This window comes from Chiroxiphia lanceolata, chromosome 15, assembly GCF_009829145.1.
Source record: "Chiroxiphia lanceolata isolate bChiLan1 chromosome 15, bChiLan1.pri, whole genome shotgun sequence".
Taxonomy (NCBI): Eukaryota; Metazoa; Chordata; class Aves; order Passeriformes; family Pipridae; genus Chiroxiphia; species Chiroxiphia lanceolata.
Window position 1 is genome coordinate 7,244,682 of NC_045651.1, and position 16,467 is coordinate 7,261,148.

Genomic DNA, 16,467 nt, shown 5'->3' on the forward strand with positions numbered 1-16,467 from the left:
TTTTCGTAATTACTATATGAACGTTAATAAGACGTGATATCTTTTATTAATTAGCACTTTTCCAGGTTTGTTTTTCCAAATGACATGAGGTAGATTATATGTAAATATTAGTGACATACAAATATCAGGTTTACAGCACTGGTGTTCTGAGAAGTTGTGCAAACTTTTGAGGCTCCCCATGGTGTCTCTTGTTTTTATTTTTCCCCTCCCCTGAGCTTTACTTCATGATGATTCTCTGGTAGCACAGTTGGATTTGTGTTTTGATAAAGGTTGGTCTCTCATTAGTGTAAGGAAAGCCTAGACCTGGCCGATGCCCTAAGCCATCCTGTATATTTATCCTGCCAGTGTAGTGTTCTTCCAGCCTATATCTATATTTGTGTGATACATCCCATCTTTTCTCCTGGAGATTTCCAGAAGTGGGAGTCAGTGTAAACGAGTATGAAGACTGTATACCACACAGGAGAGAAAACTTCTCTCACTGCAGCTATGGCCGTTCCTGGGATCTCTCCCTGTCTGGTGTCTGAAGAGGAGCCTGGAGAAAGGAGCTCAATTCTCCTGGGAAGCAGCAGGAGACTGGCAGCTCTGGGCAGGGCTCTGCAAGGTCCATTTGCACAGGTGAGACCTTGGTCACACCTGGCCCTTGCACTGAGACTCCAAAAAGGGGGTATATTTTTGTTTTGTGATGGAGCAGCCCCATCTGCTACCTAGGAGGAGGTCAGCAGGTCCCAGGGCCCATCTAGGGATGGGGACCCCAGTTAATCCCAGAGCTGCCTTTCCCAAGCTGCTGTTTTTGCTGAAGGCACCTGGAGGTTCCATGGAGGAGGAGGCACAGCCCTGGGAGTGATGGGTAAAGCTGGAATGCTGAATTTCAGGTGTTCACAGCAAATGAATGACTGACCCAGGGTGAGGTGGAGGGCAGGGCTGGGCAGGGCAGAGCCAGGGCCACAGGCACTCCCATGTCGGCTGCTCCCTGTTCTCGGCTCTGAGTCACGGAGGAGTAGCACTACTGACTGGACCTAGGACTATGTGCACACAAGAAATGTTGAACAGGATCAGCATAACACTCTCTGATGCTCCATTAATGCTTGGATGCTTTGCACATGAACTCAATTTAAGCTGAAAGATTCGCTCCTTGGGAGCTCTGTTTTGTAGGACGATCTTGTATAGTGTGTTGTATCATCTCATAATGGAGAGTGCAGGCGTGAGGAGAGCATGGTGCACCCCTACCCTGCCGGCCCCCAGCCCAGGCTGCAGCTGCCCAGTGCTCCCACACTGCTCCCTGGGCTCACCCGGGTCTGGAGGGAGGCTCACGGGCCCCCTTGGTACCGCGGCTGTTGTCGCTTGTGGCACCGTGCTCGTGGGACCTGTGGCTGCAGGTACCAGAGCAGCGGGTGAATCAGAGCATGGTGTGATGACTTCTTGTGATTTTCCCCATGCCAAAATGGTTCCATGCTCAGAACATGTTCTGGGTTAACCGAGGCGTGCGTGAGCCGGGCTGGCTCTCCAGCGCTTCTCTGCGTTCCAGACATGATTTGTTGTGGGATGTTGCCAACAGACGGGGCCCCTCTGCCAGGGCAGCATGGGGGAAACCCGGTTATTTGGGCAGAGTTTGCTGTTGCTTTGTGAAGTACCACTAAAATTTGACAAGTTCCTGTGAATGTGGAAACAGCTGGCCAGTCAATCACTCCTGATGGGCTCTCCATTCCCCGGCTCTCAGCATCGCAGCCAGCAGTGGCTCTGTTTTGCCATACCCCGTTTTGCACTTCCCACCAGCCTGGTTTTGGGTCCCCATCTGTCCTCCCAACCTGTGCTGCTCTGCCAGTCACCCAGTTTCCTTTTCTTTGGGGAATTAATCCTGTCTGACTGATTAGCCCTTGTGCTTTCCATTTTGTGAGGGTGGCCAGGCTGCATCTGTGTGTGCTTCACTCTGCTGCTGCTGGGTGACATCTGAGGAAGAGAACGATGATTTTTGTAAAGTAATAATCCCAGCTCCAGGTTCACAGTGCTGTAAAATTTACTGTGCTTGTGTTGCAAGATGTGGGCAGCCCTAGTTTTAATTTATATTATGATTTCATTACTTTTTGATGTGGGACACATTCAAATTAACTGAAGGCCATGGAGTAATTGCAGTTTAGGAAACACAATTCACAATGATCTGGATGTGTTGGTGTTTCATGGATATACATCCTTTCAAATAAAATCCATCTTTGGGGCCACACAAAATTTTGCATATTAACTGCTAATTTAACAGAAATAAATGCTAAATAGTTATTTGCACAAATAATATCCCATCTGAGCGCCCAGTGTAAATACACTGCATGACAAAGTTCGCTTTTTCTTCACTCAGCCTAACCCCGGTTTCCACTCATGGTTCTCTCACGAATGATGTTCCGGTGTCCTCTTGCAACTTCTTTACCCCTTGTATCTCATTTAGCTGCAGCAGCCTGTGAGCCCTTTAGTGCAAGGAGCTGGTGTGTGTGTGTGCTGTGGTGGCTGTACCTGGGCTGTGTGCTCTGTGTCCAGTGCTCCTCAGGAGACCTGCACTGGTGCCCTGCGATGGTGTTTCACTCCCAGATACCCAACCAATGCCTGTCAGGTTTGGCCTTCCACTGTCACCTGCGGTGGTGTTTGTTACTCCAGGGAAAACCCAAACCCAGAGGAGCAGGCAGAACACCCACATGGACTGGCCTTACTTGTAGCACTGCTCAGAGTAGCTGTTTTCAAGCAAAAACTTACTCCTCTGGTTCAGATGCTCCGATGCTGTAGCATGTGGCCTTAATCTTCAGAAGTGGCAAATCCTATTTACAGTGTAAGTATTTAAGCTAATTATATCTCTGATGTGAGGAACATGTGACAAACAGTTTACACTGTATACTTTAAAAGACATTGATGTCTCAGACCCTCATGAAATATTCTGTGCCTCGTTTCATTTTTGGGGTATCACTTGTGTTCTGTAGTGTATTTAGCAATAATATAATTCAGTAATAATACAGAGGACATGAGTATGTTATGGTTGGATTGTCTGTGGAGTAGAGTAAGAAATAATTCATAGCAAGTTTTTCCTGGAAGCACCATGTTTGTGTTGCAGTTGCACAGTTGCATGATAGGAGAGATCTAGTGAATAAGATGATGTTTGGGCTTCAGAAAAGCCCGGCATTAAAACGCTTAGTAGGGAAAGAGTGAATCTGAAGAAAGGGCTGCTAAAATGCTGCAGAAGCTGGTTGGTGTAATTGGAGGCAGGAGAGAAAGCCCTTGGGGAGCAGCTGTTCCCTGAGCGGGGCTGGGTGTGCGGCGCTGCTCGTTACTGGTGTGTTGTTAATCATGTACAGCTTGTACCAGCACCCGTAACAGTGCAGCAGGGGTCAAGGCCAAGTAGATCAATTTATCATACAACCTTTGGGAGGCAGAAGTCTTTGCCTACTTTGCATTCAATGAACTGATTCTTCCCTTTTTTGCCCCGAGGTCCTGACCCTTGTTCTCCATCTTTCGTGAAGGAGAAGGCTTCAGCCTGCCCTCTGCATGCAACCTGGCTTCCTAATTTTCTTGATCTTGGTTTAATCTGGTAAATTATTGGTCTTCCTCAAGTCATGCTAATTAAGGTTCCTGTGATTGGGACTTCACCCTGGATGTGGGTTACGGCTTCTTTAGCTTGCTTATGTGATTTACAGGAGAAAACATGAGAAGCAAACTGACTTAGTGCAGTGAAGTCAGCTCTTTTGCTGTGCTGCAGGAGCACAAGGGCAGGGCTCCAGAGCGTGGTAGGGAGCGTGCAGGGGCTCAGTGAGGATGGTAACGTGTGGTGGGGGTTGCAGATATTCCCATGCAGCAGCCCAGTGCTCTGTCTGTGGGGGAAGAAGACTGTCCTCCCACACAAGGCATTCACCAGGAAAGTGCTCATCTAGAGTGGGTTCACCCACCCTGCATGGCTGGATGGGAATGGTCTTTGTTGGCTGGCACAAGCTGGTGCCCTTCCTGAGCCTTCCCCAGGCTCCCTGGGCTGGAAGTGAGGAGCATTGGTCTCTCTGGGTTCTCAGCTCTGCTGCTGGGGTAATATTTATCCACCAGATATGAAGCACTCGAGTGTCTGTGGTCCTCTGGAGAGCAGGGTCCCTGACCTGTTATCTGTGTCTCTGGCCATCCCAGGAACACTGCACCTGTGGTGTCAGATGTGTTCAGCACTGGGGATGGTGAGAAGCTCTGTGTCCCTGCAGTGTGTGCAGCATGGGGGGCTCTGTCCTGATGCAGCCCTTTCCCTTTTGGGTTGTCCCTTGAATATGGGCCAGCCAGCCACCAGCCTGGCTGGCTGACACTGATTACATGTGGGAGAGTAGGAGTGTAATTACGCATTTTTGCTGCATAATTAGCTTCTCAGATTAGTGAAGCCAAAGTGCTGTGTCTACTAGAATCTGTGAGCTGAAGGACTCGGAACACATTGGGAACTGGACACGATGAGAGAAATTGTACAAGGGCTTTAAGTGCTCTTCCTCTCAGAATACTAATTGTGTGCCATGACCTTCACCCAGATCACAGACCAGGTGCTGGCTCTGGTGCGAGATGCTGAGAAGTGTCACACCAGTCCTGGCTTCCCTTCCCACACAGAGATGGGCTCTCAGTGAAAGCATTGCAGACCTGGGTAGTGCAGATGGAGCTGCCCACCACCTGTGTTGGTCCACAGTTTGATAAGTCTACAAATCTGACATGCTGCAGGGTGGCAGCATGTACCACTTTCAGAGAGCTGTTCCCTGTCCCACCCTGGAGCAGGAGGATGTTCCAACCATGGGAAGAGGCAGAGGCAGGGCAGCAGTGTCTGCCCATGGCCCAAGGTCACTGTGCTGCCCACATACCTGTGGCAGGCAGAGGACAGGACACCAGGGCTTTCACTGCCAGCCCTATCCCCTACGCCCTGGGCACAGGCTGTCAGCCGTGTTTCTCCAGGCAGGTTGACCTCTGGCACTGTCCAACAAGCTGGCACCCTGCTGATGGCACTGTGCTAATGACCAGTTAACTAACAGAAATAATTATTACAGGTTTAAAAGAAATTTTGTTGCCTATATATAATGGTTAAAAGATGAGGGTAGTGTTCTAACCCAGAGCAGTAATTAGGAAAATAGATTTAGTGCTCATGGATGGAAGGGTAAAATAAATGAGGTGAAGGAAGTTCTGCGCCGAGCATAAAATCGGAGGTTTGATTCAATTATTCTTCACACACAGTTTAGATCCCACAGAAACCTGAGCATGGAGCTCTTAAACCTCTAATTGAAGCAAAAATCATTGGAGTGGAAAGTGTCCTGGCTCTTCAGGAGATGTCAAAGTACAGAACATGATGGACACCTGGGGGTTTGGAAAACAGTGACAGCTACAAGCTGACCTTTGGCGAATTTAATCTGCAAATGGATTCCTGCTTAGGACAGCTAATGCTTTTAGTTATTGTAAAGGCTCATTCCTGGATTTTAAAAAGCTGAGAATAAATGGATTTCATGATGCAGCTCCTATGCACATTGCATAAAAAACAGGTGGCTTGTGGATGTGTTTAAATGATATGGTGTGTTAAAAAACTTTGCAGGACTTATGAATACATAATTATAATTCATGCACAATGGGGAGAATAATTTTTCTAGTTAAAAAGGAGAAAGGACTTGGCACTTGTTAAAATGGAAATACACTGAAAACAGAATCTGCTGAAAAGGAAGGGAAGGGGGTCACTGGTTCTGTTTATGATATTCATGGGTGTTGCAGGGGCTTGTTACTCACCTGGGCATTGCCTTTGGCCTGGGGTTTACCATTTGAGATCTGACGGGAGGAGGTGATATGGTAACAACTCCTTATTCAAAATTCACCTTTATTTTTCTTTTCTGGAGTTGCTCCTGTCCCTTACAGGACACCTGTGGGCAAACACACCTCGTAGGCAGAGGGAACCCATTTCCTGGGGGTAGCGTTGTGGTGTGGTTTGAATTTTCCTTTTCCTTCTCTCTTTCCCTGTGGGAGGTCCATGCCTTTCCTCTCCCTTGGGAGACAGAAGACCACAGACAGAGGTGTCAGCTGACTTGCCCAAAGCCAGCAGCAGTTCTGAGTTCTGTGGTGTCATGTTCAGGTCTGGTCCCCTGTGCTGTCGCATGCACGAGGAGCTGTCAGCAGCACAGACGTTATTTGTCAAGCACAGTGTTAATGCTGTGGCTCTCTTTGGCCTGCAGGAGAGCTTTGGTCAACACGTCTCTGTGCTGTGTTGTGCTGTGAAACCACGGCCAGGTCCTGTGCCTTGTCACAGGGAGCAAATTCAGAGTAACCTGTGGCTCTCACCCACTGTCGCCGAGAGCAACCTCAGCCTCAGACACAATGTGTTTGGTTGACTTACACATGTGCCTGGTGATTATAGCAAGTAACTCACATTCCAGCATAATTCAGTAAAGGCTTGGGCACGGAGACTTCAAGCTCATGCCTGTCTGATGAATGCTTCTGGCTTGTCACATCAGTAATCCCTGTATTAATGAGTGGCCTATGATGTGCTGTGGTTGACTGACAAATCCTGAAGTTGCATATGCATATGAGTAATTGCCAGAGTTCTCCAAGGTGCAATTTTACAATGCCTTGTATCAACCCCCGTGTGACAGCGTGTCAGAAAACGTCCTGGGGAGGCAGGCAGCTGTGGGCCTGGGAATTCACCTTTCCCTCATAAGGACATGACATGGGTAGAATGAGCTTTCCCTCTCTCTTGCCTCTCATCTGAGAGGATCCACACACTCCTCCAAAAGGCGTGCGGCGGTGCTATGGTGTGGTGAGGGGGGTGTGTGGTGGTGCAGCAGTGTAGGGTGATGGCCCCAACACCTGCATACTGGATGTGCTGGAGTCCTTGAGCCTTCTTACTCAGAGATGCTCTCTCTGCACATCCCCTGAAACAAGCAGCCCCAAGGAGTCAGCCCAATCTCAGCAGAATAGTAACACAGGCTGCAAAATTTTGCACCTTCCTAATGAGATTTTAGTTGTGGAACTACAGTTGTAAGAGGAAACTGAGCTGCAGTGCACCACTGTATTTACAATGTTATCCACCATCTTTGTCCATTCCCTCTGCATCCTCCAGTTCAATGAACAGTAATGTTCCCCACTGATGTGGCCCTGGGCTGTCAAGCAGCTCCTGTGCCATGGCACTCTGAGCTCTGCAGTTCCTGCAGCTGACCCCAGCCCCATGGTGTGGGGGGCTTGAAGGGTGCTGGGCAGGTGGGCACACAGTGCAGAGGTGCCACGGGGCCTGTGCCCATGTGCACAGCCAGTGCCCAGCACCGATGGTGTTCCTGGCCAGAGTGAACCCAGGCAGTGCTGAGGTGGGTCTTGGCAGCAGTGTGGGGCAGGGGTGTGCTGTGGGGTGGAGGCCTGGGTCAGACCCCAGGCTGTGTCCATGCATGTTTCCCTTCAGCAGCTGTTTGGGGAGTGGAGAGTGGGGGGCAGAGGGAGCACTGTGGGTTGGTTTGGGTGCTGGTGTGAGAGTGTGGTGTTGTGCCCGTTCCCCCACAGCTGCCCCATGTGCACATCGCTGCCTGGCTGGGATATCTCATGCCCTGACACTGAGGTTGGGTTTTACCTCCAACTTCAAGTGCAGGAGTTGAGGGAACTTGCTCCCTGTGAGTTTCCTCCCTGTCTGCCAGTGGCTCAGCCAGTGCCAAGGCTTCTTCCTGGACTATGCCAAGACACAAAACCCTCCCAAAGAACAATTGGCGTGCACCAGATGATATGTCCAGAATACAGCCCTGGTATGCTCTGACCAGGAGAGCCCTCCCTTCTCCCATGGCCCCTGTGCTCATCTTTTTCCCTGGATGCCACCAATCCCCCCACCCACACTGATCTTCACAGCCATAAGTCACTGAGCATCCCCGCCCCCTTCCACAGCCGAGACAGGGTGAGCCTGGGCCAGGTGCCCGTGGGCACACACCTTGGCACTGCTGGCATGGTCACCCCCCGTGGCCCTTGCTGCATCCCCTGTCTTGGGTCACCCGGAGTTCACATGCTGTGGTCCTGCCAAAAAACGATCTGGTGCCATCCGGCGGCTGGAATCTTGTGTTTGGGGCAGGCTGGTCAGGGAGCAGCGGTCCTTCTGCCTGAGAGCTGGAGGAGCTTCCCCCAGGGGCAGTGGCTCCCCGGGCAGTAAGGAGCATCCCCGGGCAGAAGGGAGCGTCCGAGGGCAGGAGTATCCCCCGGGCAGGAGTGTCCCCGGTGCAAGTGCGTCTCCGGGCAGGAGGGAGCGTCCCGTGGCAGGAGCATCCCGTGGCAGGAGCATCCCCCGGCAGGAGCGTCCCCCGGCAGGAGCGTCCCCCGGGTCCGGGGCTGAGCCGCGCCGCGCTCCGCCCGCCCGCGCGGTGCCGGTCGGTGCCGTATGGGAGGAGCCACCGGGCACCGCCGCCCCTGCGCCCCCCCCGCCGCATTTGGCGGCCGCCGCCGCGGAGCAGGGCGCGGGGGGGGATGATGGATCCGCGGCTGCGGCTGCTGACGCCCCGCGCCCGCCTGCCCGCCGTCAATGGAGGAGGACGCTGAGACCCGCAAGATCAGCAGCAGTTTCCTGCGAGACCACAGCTATGCCACGGAAGGTGAGCCCGGCCCGCAGCCCCCGGCCCCGGCCCGCCTGCAGCAGGTGAGGCCGCCCCGCAGCGGCCCCGGCCCCCGCCCGCATCGCCCCGCATCGCCCCGCTCCCTCCCCCGCGGCTCCCCGCGGCTCCCCGCGCCCCGGCTGTCCCGGGACCGGCACCGCTGCCCCCGCCCGGGCCGGGCAGCCCCGCGGCGGCGGCCCCGGAGGGTCGGTGCGGGCGCGGCGGAGCCGCTCCGGTGACTCAGCAGCGCCGGGTGCCGCCAGGTGGGCTCCCCCGGGCCGGGCCGGTGCCTCGGCGGGCGCGGGGCCGGCTGAGCCGGGGCCCCGAGAGCCGTCCGCAACAGCGCTCGGGGCGCAGCCGCCCCCGTCTCCCGCCCCGGGGCGGCCGCAGCCCCGCGCTCCCGCCCGGCTGCCGAGCCCCCAGCCCCGCCGGGCCCCTCCGGGAGCCCCCGCGCCCTCGCCGGGCTCCTCCGGCTCCGGGAGCGAGGGGAGTCCCGGCCCCTCCGCAACCCCTTCCCGCTGGAGCGGAGCCCGCGGGGCCGGAGGGATGCGGGGCTCGCTGGAAGCCAGAGGGATGCGGGCGGCGGCCGCGGTTCGAGATCGGTTTTCTCAGTCTCTGAGGGCGTTCGCGGTGCCGCAGGTGGCTGGAGCCGCGCTGTGAGGTGCGGGAATACGGCAAACGCTAGTGGCAGGTCTCGTCACCGAATGGAACAGTTGTCTCGGGGCTGTTTTCCCTACAAGCCGCTGCAGGAAGGAATGCGAATCCTGACTGGTGCGTTGCAGAGGCGAGTAGATGCCAAGGCTGTTGGACATGGATAATGTCACAGCCCCGGTGAGGCTCATGGTGCATTTGAAAGTGGTTTCCCATAATGGCTCGGGAGTGGAAGAGTCGGTGTGGCCATGTTCGGTTCAGGCATCGGAACGTGAGCTCACCCGGCACATGACGCCGCAGCCGCCACAAAGGCAGCTCCACCAGCGAGGGGTGAAGGAGGGATGGGGAGGGAGCTGCAGCCGCCTCTGCTGTCCTCCCTGGCAGCCGAAGAGCTGTCGACTTCAGCTCTGTCACAACCTCCCTTTGCTCCCTCGCTTCGGGAGGAAAGTGACGCTGCTGTAAAGCAAAACCGAACCCCCCCATCCCTCCCGGTAGCGCTGACCCCTTCAATGAGGCTTCAAAAACCAGACCCCATAGCAGGGTCTGAACAGGCTTATTCATAGCTTAATTAGTAGCCAAAGAGGCTTTCCCTTACTGTGTCATTCTCCTGAGGCTTAGAGGAAGCCAACATACGATCAGACTTTGGGAATTTTATGTCTCCAGCACATGGCTAAAGGAGGGTTTACCTAGTGGGAAGTCTTTGGCTTGATTTAGTAATGGAAAGCTTTGGATACCTGGTGAGAAAATGATCGTTCGTGTTGCTTATTTGTAGCTGGAACGTGAGTGCTCGGTGTGACAGCCCCCGAGGCAGGAGAGGTGATGCCCGGGGGCATCCGTGGCTCTGCTCCTCCCCTTGGGTGTCTCACACCGTGGGGCCAGGGGGTGGGTGGACCCACCGTGGGACTGTGATGGACCTGTGGAGGCCACGCCACGCTGGCAGGACGTTTCTGCTGGGAGGGATGGTGTGAGCCGGTGCTTCCAGGAGGGTGGTGTGGCCAGGATGAGGCTGAGCTCGCAGTCGTCTGGCTCACATCACCATGTGGAACGAGTTTGCCGTTTGCTGCATTCTAAAAGGCAGCTGCAACAGCCAGTAAATAAAAAATAGGCTGTAGCTACCTGGTTGTGCCCTGCTGAGAACTTGGGTTTCCTGGTTGAGAGGGATGGAGGGTTGAGATGAGCCCGCAGCGATTCTGTGACACCAGGAGGTCTGGGGATTTTTCAACCCGAGGTTTCAGTGATATGATCCAGTCTGTCTGGTAATCTATGGCTGTATGCTGCATTTTCAGAAGAGCCTTGTGCATCTACTAGTGAACTATAGCAATCCCCCTCCGTAGAAACGAAACAGCCAGAGGCGTTTGTGCAGTTGGTGACCGACTCGGCTGGGGTGGTCCCTGCTGTGGTGGCGGGGCGGGGGGAAGTACGGGAGGGGCTTAATGGCTGTGTATCAGCTATGAATTTCTCTTCACCTCATGCTGTGTAGGACCCCTGAGTCTCCATGCAGTGGTTCTGCTAGAGGGAGGCTGAGTGCACTTTGAAATGGTAGACCTTGCTAGTGGGTAAAAAATTTAAGTAATTCAGTTTTATTTTTTTGTACATGTGAAAGCAGCATATTCTTAAAACGCTGTGGCTGGTAATCTGTCTTCTGGTTAAAAAAAAGAAAAAGATCCTTCCAAACGCTGTGCAGCAGGTGCAGACTTGCTTTGGAAATGAAGGTGTCTCTGGTGTGTCAGCTGAGAGAACAAGCCAGGTTATGTAATTTGGTTTAGTGAAGTGGTGTTGTCACTTAAATAGGTCTTGTATTTTCATGCAAATGTGGGGTGAGGATGGTATTTCACAAGTGCACACTTGAATGCCTTGTTCTTGTGCGGCTCCAAGTACTGCCGAGAAGGAACTCGGCCCTAGTGCTAATTGGACTCGGGTCGCCAGGGAGCGTGGAGGTGCTGAGGTGCAGAGCACAATTCCGGCCATGTCATGGGGTTTGCCGGGTGCAGGGAGCGGGGTGAGTGGGTTCCAGGGCGATGCTGGCTCAGATCTCAGAGCACTGCCCCAGAATGGCAGATCTCATGTGAAAAATGTCCAGAAAATATGCTTGGTTTGTTCTGCTGCATAAATCTGTCTTCATTGGCAATTCTGCTGAGTGCCCAGACAAAAGTAGGACAAATTGAGACACTTGAATACAAACAACCATTGGAGTAGCTTCCACTTTTAGGCATGCTTGCTGGAGATGTAGAAGGGCCCTTTGCACCTCCCCCTTTCCCCCCAGCCCCAAGTTGGCCCATTTCAGTGTCTGGATCCAAAATGCTTGTCTCCTGAAGGCTTCAGGCTGTGGGTGTCACTTTATTTGTGCAGCAGTTCTGTCCACCTGGCCATCTCTGAGTCCACAGTTGGATAAATACCTCCAAATGAGGGAGGAATGGGAGGAATGGCATGAACACCCCTTTCCACGAGCCCTGCCCTGAGGGAGCAGCCATGGGACCAGCTTGTGTGCTCAGCGGATTTAGGTGGGACAGGAGCTCAGTCATGGCCTTCTCCCCTGCAGGCATGGGGCTGACCCTTCTGGGGCTGTGTAGCCTCAGGGATATGCCATGCCCACTGGGCAGGATGGTCATGACACGCTGCAGCCACTCCTGGCTGCCTGTGGCTGCCTCCCACACCCTTTCCCCAGGCACTGGCTGATGCGCTGGTGAATCTTTAATCTCCTGGAGGAGTGTTTCCCAAAATGAATAGGTTTTGCAGTTGAGAAATCTACCACTAAGCCTTCATTTCCTTTTCCTGGTTTAATCTTGTTATTCCCTCTGTAACCCCCTTGCCTCTCTGTCATTCCTGTCTGTATCCCTGCCCTGCCATCCTGCTGCAGGAAAGGGCCCTGATGCCAGGGCAGTTTGTCTCAAGCTCTCTGTGGTACAGAGATGGCTTTTTAAAAATCTGTAGGTAGTCCCCAGGAAAGCACCAAGTGAGGCATTTCCCGGTTCTGGGTTAGGGCAAGAGCTGTTGGATATTTCTGTTGTCACAAATGATGTGAGTTGCTGTTTGGAGATCATCTGGATTGAGATTTAATTAATCCAGGAACCTCCATGAAGTTGTTTTATCAGATAAGTACTTTGATTACGAAACACAATCCTATCCTTTCTGCTTTTTATTTATACACATACTGTATTTAGAACTCCCTTGCTTTCCCTGAGCCTGTGCTTCCACTGGGTGGGGAGGACCCACGGACACGTCTCCTTCTGCCTAATCCAGGATCGCTGCGGGAGCAAAACGTAACTCAGCTGTTTGCAGTGCACTGCGTCAAAGCTGCTTTGGGGATACTTTAATCCAGAGATTAATGAGAGAATAGATGTGCCTGAGGACTCTGTAATCTAGGGATTACTGAGAGGACTGGGAGCAGGTAATGATGTGACTGACCCACTGCTGTGGGTCTGTGATGGGCTGTAACGAGGATGCCTGGTCACTGGTGATGGCATCTGGGGGGCTTGCATCTGTCTCCTCCTCCTCATCTCTGTTTGAGGACCAAGCTGGGAGCTGCTCCCTCTCCAATGCTGGGGAAAGCTGGGTCACTCCCAGCAGGCACCAACAGCAACATGGAGTGGTGTGGCCTTACAATGCAGTATTGCCCCAGTCCCTGTTGCTGTGGGGTCCTCCTACTCTGGGGACCAGCTGCAGCAGATCAGAACCCAGCACTGGTCTTTCCCTTGAGCCCAAGACCTTGGGGCATGCTGTGGGTGCCCGCATGGCAGTCCTTGGGGTGCCAGCCAGGACAGCCCCACCCTCAGGTTTCCAAATGGAATTGTAGGACTTAGTGAAATGGTCGAGGTTTACTAAATGCAGAGAGACCACCTTGGCTAAGGATCTTCCTGAGCTGAACGTTGCAGAGGGTGGGAGAATATCAGTGGAAACGTTGCGTGGTTGCCCTGTTTGTATGCGTTGCCTGTTGCCCATTGGAGATGGGATGCTGGGCTGGATGCGCTCCTGATCTGACCCAGCCTGTCCTTGCTCCCGGGCAAGGTTCTTGTGGCTGCTTGTGTGAACAGGAGTCTGCAGGGCTCTGCCAAACCCTGATGCCTCCTCCCCAAAGAGCTGGCGAGATCTGGTGCCTGGAAGGTCAGCAGGTTGAAGGGCTGAATGCCATGGCAGACCAGGTAATCACCAGCTTCCCTAACTCTGCTGGAGCAGAGGCAATACCCCTGCCAGCAGGTTTAGAATCACAGAATCATTAAGGTTAGAAAAGACCTCCAAGATCATTAAGTCCAGCCTTGCTCGGTGGTGATCGGCTGGGGGAATAAATGCTTGTGGAAGAAATCCTTTGGGAATATAAGCCCCAGCTGCTGGGTCTCTGGAAGTGCCGCTGGTGCGGGCTGGTGCCTCCTCCCATAACCACTGTGGGAGGTGTGTGTCGGTGTCGGCTGGCGCGGAGGTGAGGCCGCAGAGCCGGCACACGGAGCGGAGCCGAGGCGTGTTGACCTGGCAGGATGCTGATCAGGCAGGTTAAAAATAGCGGCTGCCTCCTCCCTGCTCCTCCCCATCTCGGCTGTGCGGCTGCGGCCGGGAGCTGGCAGCGCTCACGCCGATGTGCTGAGCAGGCACAAAGCCCCAGCTGCAACCAGGGCTGGCTCGGGGTTCGGGCACCACGGGGAGCGCCCGGGCAGTGCTGTGTGGGCACCTACCGAAGGTCTGGGCAGCGGGTACACGCCAGGGGTCCGGGCAGCCAGCATTGGTGGAGCTGCTACTCAGCCAGTCTGCCTGGAGCTGGTGGGTAAACACCAAAAGACCTCTGGACTTTTCGTCCCAGCGTCCCTGTGTAGATCTGCCGTTACTCCTGGACACTCAGCATCCCTGGGCAGTGACACCTGAGCTCCTCACAGCCCTCCCAAAGTCCTCATGAGCTGGCGACTGCCCTGCCCTGGAAAGGGAGGTTGGGACGGAGTGAACCCGGGACTGGCCTGGGCCCGTCCCCAGTGTTCTGCTAAAGGGTGAGATGCCACAGTGGCCACCTGTCCCAGCTCCTGGCCACTGGAACCCGGACGTGTGGACACTGGTGCGTTGTTTGTACATTGTCAGGAACACTGTGTCCAGCTCACCACTGTGCCATCCTCCCCAGTAAAGGCATAATTGAGCTGTTGGAGTCAATGTCTCCATTTAGGGCAGTTCCAGCAGTGGTTGTTGTTTTCTCTTGATGCATCATGAGCCTGATTTCTTGAGGGGAAAGGGCCATCCTCCCTGGCCCAGGTCCTGGGATGGGACAGATTGGCTGGGTGGTTTATGTAGGGTTTCTGTTGTTTTGTTTTTCAGCCTTTAGCTGCTTAAGCCCTCTGCAGCATGGCCCTTACCACAGCTCCAGCTCACTGTTTGAGGCTCAGCTTACAGAGGGTGTTGTGGTACTCTGAGGTGCGATGTGTCCCTTGGGAAGGAGGAAAAATGCCAGACAGATCAGGAGGTCTGTGTCGCGGCCCCACGGGGGGCTGCAGGAGCCCAGGCAGCGGGTCTGGGGTAAAGAGGAGAGTCATTTCCAGGCAGCAGAGTATCCAGAAGGATCCTGCCTCCGTGGCAGTGTTGTTTGTCTGCATTGCACAGAACTGTTCTGCAGCCTTTTTGTTTCCTTTAAAGCCTGTTTCCTCGCTCACTCGGGTGCCACGAGTCAGCTGTTCAGCCACGCGCGTGGCACCGTCTCTCTGAACGCTGCACTAAGGCAGGTCCTGGGAATGGAAAGGTAACCAGAATAGAAACCAGAAACCAAAATAGCCGATTAATCTCCCGTTTCGATCTTCTCTGTCCCGCGTTTCAGCTGATTCCCTGGTGTGGTCGTAAAACACAACCATTATCTCAGCTTCCCCAGTATGCAAACAAATTGCTGTGATTTTCCTACCCTTGGATCAGTCCGTATCCATATTCTCTGAACAACAATAAAACGGTAATGGAGATAAAGACTGTTATCTCCCTCATGTCTATTTTGTCATTGGAATAACAACTTTAAATGTTAAGAGTGCTGAGATTTATAATGCCAAGCCTGCTCAGCAAAAATAAATCATGTTCCATAGCGCACATTACCATTTATTGCTGCTGTATTATCTGAAGCCAAGAGTGGGTGTTAACCCTGTGATAACATCCTCAAAGGGGATTTTAAGTAATTTTGTAGTTTAATTTAAAAATTCTGTTGGCTGCCTGGTTTGATCTGCAACTCATTTTAGTGCAGGGGTATCAAAGTGGAACCTCTCCAAATGCTGATAACGAGCTCCCCGAGAAGAACATCAGCAGGAGGTGCCCTGGACCCCAAAACAGCCACTGTTTCAGCCGTGGCTTCAGTGAACCCAGCCCTGCAGGTGGGGCTCCCCAGATGTGTTCCCTTCCAAGGTTTTGTAGACTTTGGAAGACCATTGGGTTTTCTAAGCTTCATCTTGGTGTTTTCATCCTTGATATCCAAGCCCTCAGTGACATACATGTTGACAGCAAGAGAGACGTGTCTCACTTGTGATTTGACATGTGACATGAGCTGGTGTGGCTCCACAGTCAGTGCCCTTGGGGTCCTGCCCTGCCCTCGCCCTGCCCTGGCACCCTGACCCCTGTCAGGGATGGAGTGATGCCCTGCCCCAACAGCTCATGGTGATGGCCAGCTCCAGACTGGTGTTCTGTGCCCAGTGCCAGGTGCTCTGGGTGTCCCCTGGTCGGCCCCCACTGTGTTATGGTGGTGGTGCTGCCCCTGGATGCCTTGGCAGAGCTGGGGGCAGTGCTTGGGCCCCTGCCCATGTGCTGCTGTGTCAGTAGGCAGCCCTGAAATGAGCAGGGCAGCTTCGGAGCCAAGTTACCCATATTTTCTTGCATTCTCTTTCTTAGCTCTCTGAGTAAAGGAAAAGCAATTGGACTCTGATAAACAGCAACTTCTCTGAGGAGTGCAGACATTGACCAAATACTGTGTGCCACAACCTGACAGCCCATTCCCATGCCTGCCTTGGAGCAGCTGCAGCTGGTGCTTGGGGGTGAGGGATCGCTTCCCTTGCAGGCTGAGTCAGTTTTACCGAGTGAGAAGGGGAGGAGGTCAGGGCGGGCAGGGCAGCAGCCCGTGCACCTCGTGCTGTTCTCAGTACACACTGATGAGTCTGTCTCACCGCGGAGCTCAGACTGATGGTGCCAGATGCTGACTGGTGTTGGGGGGGGCTGTAGCTTGTTTAACACCTGGCTCCTACCCATTAAACTCACTCAGATGCACAATGCACAGCACCAAGTGTTTGTCCTTGGGTGTTCGAGGTGC

At 53.6% G+C, this 16,467-nt stretch overlaps 1 protein-coding gene across 2 annotated transcripts in view; it reads left to right on the top strand.

The window, feature by feature from the left end:
* Nucleotides 1-16,467, top strand: part of PPP2R2B (protein phosphatase 2 regulatory subunit Bbeta) — a 66,281-nt gene that overhangs the window by 11,820 nt on the left and 37,994 nt on the right. The window contains exon 1 of one of the 2 annotated variants that reach the window (XM_032702649.1): nt 8,346-8,573. The exons of the other annotated variant lie outside the window; for it this stretch is intronic. Within the exon in view, the coding sequence (XP_032558540.1) occupies nt 8,504-8,573 (70 nt within the window). The 5' untranslated portion in view covers nt 8,346-8,503. Of the gene's footprint in view, nt 1-8,345; nt 8,574-16,467 lie in introns of those variants that run through there. 2 annotated transcript variants of the gene reach the window in all.